The sequence below is a fragment of the Xiphophorus couchianus genome, chromosome 5 (genome assembly GCF_001444195.1).
Source record: "Xiphophorus couchianus chromosome 5, X_couchianus-1.0, whole genome shotgun sequence".
Lineage (NCBI taxonomy): Eukaryota > Metazoa > Chordata > Actinopteri > Cyprinodontiformes > Poeciliidae > Xiphophorus > Xiphophorus couchianus.
In genome coordinates, this window is record NC_040232.1 from 25,681,695 (window position 1) to 25,690,101 (window position 8,407).

The 8,407-nt window shown below is 45.7% G+C and overlaps 1 protein-coding gene across 1 annotated transcript; it reads left to right on the forward strand.

The window, feature by feature from the left end:
- The first annotated feature begins 2,975 nt into the window (after window positions 1-2,975).
- Window positions 2,976-7,788, forward strand: tmem74 (transmembrane protein 74). Its single transcript, XM_028016183.1, has 2 exons — window positions 2,976-3,589; window positions 4,282-7,788. Exon 2 carries the CDS (start codon window positions 4,334-4,336, stop codon window positions 5,192-5,194), a length of 861 nt encoding a protein of 286 aa, XP_027871984.1. The 5' UTR covers window positions 2,976-3,589; window positions 4,282-4,333; the 3' UTR covers window positions 5,195-7,788.
- Window positions 7,789-8,407: the final 619 nt, after the last annotated feature.

Genomic DNA, 8,407 nt, shown 5'->3' on the forward strand with positions numbered 1-8,407 from the left:
GTCACTAGGCACAGTGGTCAAGTCGGTAAGTGAGGTTGGAAAAATGTAAAAAAAAATCTACAAAGCTGACTGTTAAGAGATTTGCAACAAACAAGGCAATTTTAAGGTCACCCAGTCTCCACAGCAACCAGTTGTTTCAGAGTAAAGCCAGGAAAAAAGACTTTTCCTTCCTGTTATCATTCCGTGTAAATATGGTTGCTAAACTCTGCTGGCCCTTTAACTGAAACTACATGCTTTTATCAAATGACAGTAAGCTTGAACGTTTCAGCTACAAACTGTCCCGGTGGGTCTACATGATAATAAAAAAAAACGCTTAAACATCAAACAGAGTGATAATGACAACACAACAACAATAACAGTATAATGCTTTTATCTAAAGTACTGTGTGTGTTTTTTTGTTTTTCTTCCAACCGTTATAAAATTTAATAACGCTGTACTCACAGCGTTGTTAGTCAGTTTGTTTTGTGAATAAAATCTTCAGACCCCAACCTGCCTGTTGTGTCCTGATTCTAAATTTTGGAACTGCTGTTCTGGAGAGATTGCGCAAAAAGAAAACGAAGAAGTCACATTACATTTTGTGGGAACCTACTGTAGCTGAAAGGCTTAGTGGTTTGTGTTCCTCCACAAGGAATTTAAGCAAAAGACAGTTATTGAAGTATTAGGATCGCTAGCGCTGCACGTTCTTCTAGTCTATCAAAGTAAGCGTCTCATGGGTAGCTAGCGCTTTGACTGAATTGTGAATATGTCTCATGGAACTGTTTACATCCATCGCTGCAATGATTTTTTTAATGACTCGTTGCGTGAACAAGCTTGTTCATATGTGCTTTTAATTTCATTCTTATTTCATGGAAAAACAGCAATTGTGAAATTGCGTTTTGGCGACAGCAGCAGAATATAGGCAAAAGATTTGCTCACTTAATTAATGGAAATGCAGCTCCTGTCTGGTTTACATTAGACAGAAGGAAAGTTGGAGCTGGTGTTGCTTCGTGGAAGCCTGGTTTACGCTTTCACACTCCAGGTTATTTCATGTCATGCGTCATTTTCGCAGCACGGTTGGACAAGCAGTATTTGCACGAATGGGAGGTGAAGCGAATGCACCCTTGCCCTCGTTCATTAGTTCACTTCATAACTTCCTCTCTCACACACTCACACACACACTGCTGCATCTCTACTTTCCACTTTCACCAGCCCTGTACGCCGCAGCAGTGTCGCATCCATATTCTCTCTCTATTTTTAAATTATCATTCTCTAAGGTGGTGGTGCATGTTTGTGTCAGGAGGCCTTCTGTGAGGATAGCTGTTAGACATGCTGACTCTCCAGGCTGCGCCTCCTCTTGTGAGCCTGGTGTCCTTGCCAGCAGGAAAAGTGGTGCACTGTTGCAGATGGATGGCATCTGATAGTTGGCCGTTGCTTCCTCTGAGAGGAACACACGGTCGGATTTCAACTGCCTCCAGCCGCCTCTCCCTGCGTCGGACTGACCGGGGTTGGGCTGCAATCTGGTCAAGCAGACCGTAAAGCATTAGGATCCATCGGCGAGTGACGCACGAGTGTCCTTGCCCTCCTCTTTGTCCCTGTGAACTAATTTTGGTCTACAAGGTATTAAATCTCTTGCCCCCCAAATCCCTCCCTCTCCTTTTCCTCTTTCCCTCCGTTTTTGCTCATCACGTTAAATGGAGTCTGGTCAGGACGCGAGCCAAGAGCCGTCCACCCAGCCACCAGGACTCCCAGGAAAAGCGGCGATTGTATTTATAGCTCTGGTCCGCCTGCGCCAAAAGAGGTGGAACAATCAGCAAAGGAGCATAGGCTTCAGTATGAACATGGATTAAAGCACTTTGAAAATAGATAGCGGATGACACTTAAGAGTGTCCGCTTTGTGAAGTGCCACAACCTGGGATGAAAACAAACCGTCAACGGATCGCTTGGGAAGCAACGAAGACAAGGGCTCAAAGTCTACAACGACACAAAGCTCCAAAATGATAATATGAGGTGGGTCACAGAGGGGGATGACCCGTCAGATCTCTGGATTAAAGATGGATTACGGTGGCTTTGGCCTACTGACCATGTGGTCTTCTGAGAGGGCACTAATTAACAGACGGTGCGCGATACATGCTGCTTGACAAGGTCGTTTGCATTACACAGCTGGATACCTTTTTTTGTGTGTCATGGTAACTGCATTAACTGACAGCATTTCCACACAACAATAGTGGCACGCATTGCCACATGGGCTACATTCATCATCCATTGCATATTCCACTGTGTTTCACAATGAGTTAGCATCCCGTTGGCTGTTTCCTCTATTTTCCATTCATGTCAAAACCAGTGTATTCTAGTTTCAGAGATAGACAGACAGACACATCTTTTCAGCTTTTCTCGTGTTGAGGGGAGCATTTCAGGACACTTTCGAACACAGAGGCATGGCAAGCAGATAATTGTTTAATGAAAAGAAAAAAAGACGAAACAGAAAACCAGGCGATGACAGGAATGTGTGCGCCTGAATCAAACTGTTGGTACAGGTAGAATCCAGCGAGGAGTGAATGGTCAAATACTGAGGGCGTGTCTGATGGAGCAATGGACCAGGACCGATGAGTGAGTGCAGCTGTGAGGGGAGAGGAGAAGGCAGGCTGAGGGAGAGGGAGAGAAAGAGAGAGAGTGGAAGGTAGCTGTGGAAATGATAAATCTAACAGTAACAACAATTAAATAAACACAAGAAATAAATAACAAACATGATCAAAGGCAAGTTTTATCATGTTCTTCAATAACTAAGAGCAGACTTATCTATTTAAAAACGGAGAACAACTAAGGCGAAACAAAGACAACAAATGATCCGAGATCTTGACAGAAACGTCCTTTTTAATGCGTGAAACTTTTACTCTGAAAACAAATGACCAAGCAAAGAATTCTAGTTGTGTCGTGAATATTGGTGAGATGTTGTTTCGTCTCACTTTAAAGAGACCGATACGCGCCCCCCCTGTCTTTTGGGATCTGGATGTTCTACACTCCTTCTGCCGCCAACCCCAGGGAGGAGGAGGAGGGGGGAGGAAGCCACCTGTGTATTTTAACCCTAGAGACGTCCCTGGATACAGAGATAGACGGATACACAGAGTGTTAATCTCATGTGACGTCACTACCACACACATTAAAAAAAAGACCCGACTTCATTGGCAAATGGGCATCTGTTGGTTCTGTTTCCTAAGTCAGGAAGCATTCTGACCAGAAGGGAGGGGGTGTGGTGGGGAATCAAGTTCCGGGTCTTCCCTCGGATCAGCCTTCAAATCCTCATCTCCGCTTGTGTTGACTGACTGGCAGTGATCTCAATCGGCTCACAGATAGCGACGGCGCTCCTTTCAGCGTTTCATAGGCGCTTTCTCTCTCTCTCTCTCTCTCTGCGTGTGTGTGTGGGAGGGACTAAAGGAAAGCTCCCCTCCGCCACAGCATCGTGCATTAGTAGGAGGAGGGGAAATGGGGGGGAACTCAAAGCACACTCGCCGATAAGGTTTCTTTTTTTTTTCCTCCACCCCCCCCCCTAATCTCTCCTCCTGGTCCTGTGGCTGGAAGAAGAAGGAGTCGATCGGGATGCTGAGGTAGCGCGGTGAGTCCGTCCGCCTCTCTGTATCTGTTATATCAGTGCGGTGTGCTGATGCGTTTTTTATTTATTTATTTATTTTTGTCAGGGATTAGAAAAGAACAAATAAAAGAGGATTGTGCACGGTCCACCCTTATGCAGAGGGGCTTATGCCACATCCTGGGTCTGAATTCAGGAAAAGAACAGAAGTGTTCAGGGGCATTCCGATAGGCTTTCGTTATATTGGTGGACCTAAGTACTATGCTTGCATTTCCCATGAATTGATGAGTTTTTACTCAACCGTGTGTGTGTGTGTGTGTGTGTGTGTGTGTGTGTGTGTGTGTAGGTGGGGGGGGGGGGGGGGGGGGGGTGCGTGTGTGTGTGTGCGAGTGTACATCAGGTATTGTCCACTAGAAAACAAATGGTTTTAGCTTAAGCTCGGTTTAAACGTGGTATGTTTTCCTAATTGGATATGGAGGCTTTCTGGCTAATCGCCGAGCTCTGTAAGCGCCTTTCAGAAAAGCGTCCGTGGATTTCTTTCAAATTGGCCCATCCGCTTTAAAGCGCTCTTTCTTTCTGAGTCATAAACACGTGCACTTTTGCGCAACTTCGCCAGAATACAACCAAGTTTTTTTTTTTTCGTTTTTTTTAAAATAGATCTCGGATGTAGGCTGCCATGTTCAAACTCTGAGCCGGCGTGTCTGTCGTCCACTTCTTAGGGATGCTGTGGAGTGGAGACGTCGTGGGAGGAAGTCTCAGAGAGAAACACGAATGGCTTCCCCGAAGCTGCTTCCCGCAAAGGAGGCAGGCAAGCAGTCCGAGCTGAACCCAGAAGCACTCGACCGGGTTTCCGGTGTGCAGCACGCCCGGAAGTCGGCCGGATCAACAGGAGAGGGGCTCCCCGGGGAGGGCGGCTGCGCTCCCGCCCGCGGCAGCGGCAGCCGCGGCCGGTGCCTTTCAGCACCGAGGACAGCGCAGCGCAGGGCGGGCGCGGAGGGGAAGCTCTGCCCTCCCCCCGGCGGCGAGGAGAAGCTCCGAGTTTGTTGCGACGAGGAATTGGAGACCTCCTTCACCTTCATCGACGAGAACGTCAACTTGCGACTGGCCAGCCCGGAGACCGGCTGCAAAACTTCGCACAGGCCCGCCCGCAACGGCGAGCCTTGCTCCGAGACTCTGCCGGAGCTCTCGTTCATGTCCGAGGACGACCTCTCCTTCGGCGAAGGCTCCGGGAGCTCCGTGGACTACGGCTTCATCAGCGCGGTCACGTTCCTGGTGACCGGGATCTCCCTGGTGATCATCTCCTACGCCGTGCCGCGGGACGTGGAGGTGGACCGCGACAGCGTGTCGGCGCGGGAGATGGAGCGGCTGGAGATGGAGAGCGCCCGGATAGGCGCCCACCTGGACCGCTGCGTGATCGCGGGACTCTGCCTGCTGACGCTGGGCGGCGTCGTGCTCTCCACGCTGCTCATGATCTCCATGTGGAAGGGGGAGATGTACAGGAGGAAGCTTGTGGCCTACTCCAAGCGCTCGGCCAAACTGTACGGCTCCATCAGCCTGAAGACAAGATCCAGCCCCAGCCACTCGTCTGCCCGCTTGTCCTTGGAGGAGGAGATGGTGGAGACTTTGGCTTAAGCCGCCGCTCCGCATAGAAACGCTTGTTTGTTTTGAATGAGGATTAACGTCAGCCACGCACATTTCATAACTGCTGAACTAGCTATTACATGTAAGACGCTACAATGGTAGGGAATGGGCTGAATGGAGGTCCTAGATGTGTTGAAATTTGAACCTATGTTCAGACTAGGGTAATATGAACATTGGATTCAAACTACCCTGTGTTTGAACCCTATGGTATTAGTGATGAGGTTTTTTTTTGCTCATCACTAATACCAAATCAGCCTGAGCAAGAGGAACGTGGTCCACATGGATGATAGCTGGAGAATGGCCACAGCTACTTTTCTGCCAATTTTTGGGCCTGTATGGGTTCCACATTTAAGAGAGACCATAGAATCAGCTGTTGATTGGGGTTTCCATGCCAACAGGGGCAAGAGCACTAGACCTACCCATGTGGTAAATTACCCCCAGTCAGCAGGTATGTGGGCCAATCATGGACTTTGCCCAGGCTGGATGGGCACTAAGTAGACACGGCTTCTTCTGGAGGATCCAAATGGGTCAACTTGATAACTGATGTCAGCAAAACAACTCTCATTAAAAAAGAATTAGACTTTTATTATTATTGAGTTGTTAAACAATAAGTCAAATTCCAGACAACACTTCTAGGGCCATGTGGATACCACTTTGTGTCCAGAGTTGATCTAACCTGCTGTATGAATGAAGATGCATCCACTATGTAAACCAGGGACTGTCCCAATACAAGCCATTTTGTCAGCCCATTTCCTGCCTATAGAGTCCCATATGTAAGCCAAGTGAACTAGGCCAACCAGCCTCCACGAACACTTCAGTTCTCACACAGATTAAAGAAAATAAAATAATCTAATTTGTGATTACTTTTTTGAAGAATAACCTTACATTTAGATTCACATTCACAAAATTTACTAAGGATTAAAAGCGTCAGCCATATGCTGTAATGATCATTGAGTACAACCAACTCATAATGACGACACAAGATATAATCAATTTTTTTTTAAAAAGACAACTAACTCCCATCCCCCCGCCCCAACAAATTGGTCTAACAAATACATTTTTTTAAAAGAATGTCTGCTCCGTTTAGGTTAATCTGCTTCAGGTTTCATTTGTCTGCATATTCTTGTCTGTCAATTCGTTTCTAATGCCCAAAAAACGCATTAAAATGTCCCTTTTGTGTTTTCACAAAAAATAAAATGAAATAAAACTTTTATGAATCTGACATTGGTCAGTGTAATATAATTAAGGTGACAAAATCTGTGTTTTGGATTTTGAAACAGACATAATTAAATGCAGTCGGGAGTCATTAAAGTACCAAACGCTACCTTCCGCATTTTTTTTAACGGTAAATGGTCACAGTTTCTTCGTGACAAATAGAATTTCCTGTTGGTTTAGGTGCTGATGGAAATTCATGTTTTCAGACAGCCGAACATTTTTATTAGTACAAATTTAAAGAAACACAACATTACCTACCCACATCTACAAATGAAAAAATACAACATTTAAAAAATAAAACCCGGCAGAGTTGGGAAACCTGAGACATTGCTGACTGGACAACCTTTGCCACCGGAAGTTATTCTGACTTTCCCGCGTTTGTCGAAAATCTGAATTTCAACAAACGTAGCAGTAGGTACACGATGGAAACGTAGCTGCCGCTATCGAGCCTAAACTGCTTCATTCTTTTTGGCAGTTCAGGCAATACAAAATACGACGAATGTTTGCCTACTTGTCTTTAGAAAGAGAGATAAAACGCCAGTATAGTTTTCGGTTCTAAAGTTAAAAGAGGCGTTGTCCAAACAGCGATGTCTCAGGGATCCCACTCTGCCTTTTCTGTTTTGTAAATGCCATCATGTATTCTACATGCCTACTTAATATTGTTGTGTTTTTGAACATGTTGTTGTGTTTTAGTCATTTGTTGACGTGGTTTGCACGTCGTGGCCACCGTAAATTGTGTCTTTTTTTTTTTTTACCGTCGCAAGATCTCGAATCGTGAGATTTCTTGACTCGCCCCCTTTTTAGCGATCCCAGGATAATTCCACTTTTTGCCATTTGTTAATCGTTTCTGTTGTCCGCCTCCGAGCTGGAGCTCTAGTCCATTCAAACTGGAACCGCACAATAATCAGAGACAATTTTCGAAAAATTGCCAAATGACACTTATAAACACAATGAACCTAATTGGCGCTAATAGGGAAATGACTGAGTTAAATTAGAGAAATAACATTGTCTTCCCCATTAATTTACTGCTATCCACCCAGCCGTTGTCTTTGCCACCTATTCAGAAAATAGAAACTAAATGTTGTAACTCATATCATTAAGGTCCTTCAAAGAGGCAGGGTTTCCCCTTTACGACTCCCCAATACATTTCAGGGTAACGGGACAAACAACTAAGGAACATTTTTGAGGGAATAGTGAGAAATCTGGAATACCTGGAGAGAAACAACAAGGGGAACATGCAAACTGCATGCAGAAAGACTTCGAACCCTCAACCTTTCTTGCTGCACAACAGTGATACCCAAATGCTATTTATACTATATATACTGGTATTTATTCATTAAATAATGGGAAGTGAATTATGTGAGGGTCATTGTTAGCTCACCACAGTAAACCATGAAATCTGACACCTTAATTGCCCCCTCCACCCCCAAAAAATAAAAAAATCTTACTCAGGGGCCGCCATAAATTCTGCAAATTACAATCTGAATCTGTACATGTCATTTACGTAACTAACAAAGAAAGTCTCAAAATTTCAAATCGCATACGCAATCCAAACAAACCACTCAGAGGCTTTCTGTGACCAACGCTGAGGGCTTTTATTTATCGGAGTCATTCATTTTTAATGTGAAGGTTTCCAGCAGTGACACGGCAGAGCAGGGGCACATTTCAGTCCGTCCGTCCGTCCCCTCTGGGCAAATAAGTGGGAGAAAGCAGAGGCCTGTGAAGCTTGTCCCTGTCTCACCGAGAAGGAGGAGAATCAGCTCAGCGGTCCACGCCGTAATATCCAGTGACAGTTCCTCTTTGGCGCAGTGCTGAGGTAAGCCAGTAAGCCTGGCAGTTTGGGGGTTTTTTTTGACGCATGTGTGCCGGAGACACACTCCGGTTTGACTGTTGTGAGCAGTTTGACGTTTCTTGCTCCCCCTTCCTCTCTGTTCATAGGATTTCTTCGCCCAGCAGATACGTGGCACAATCAGCACAACCCCGTTCCGA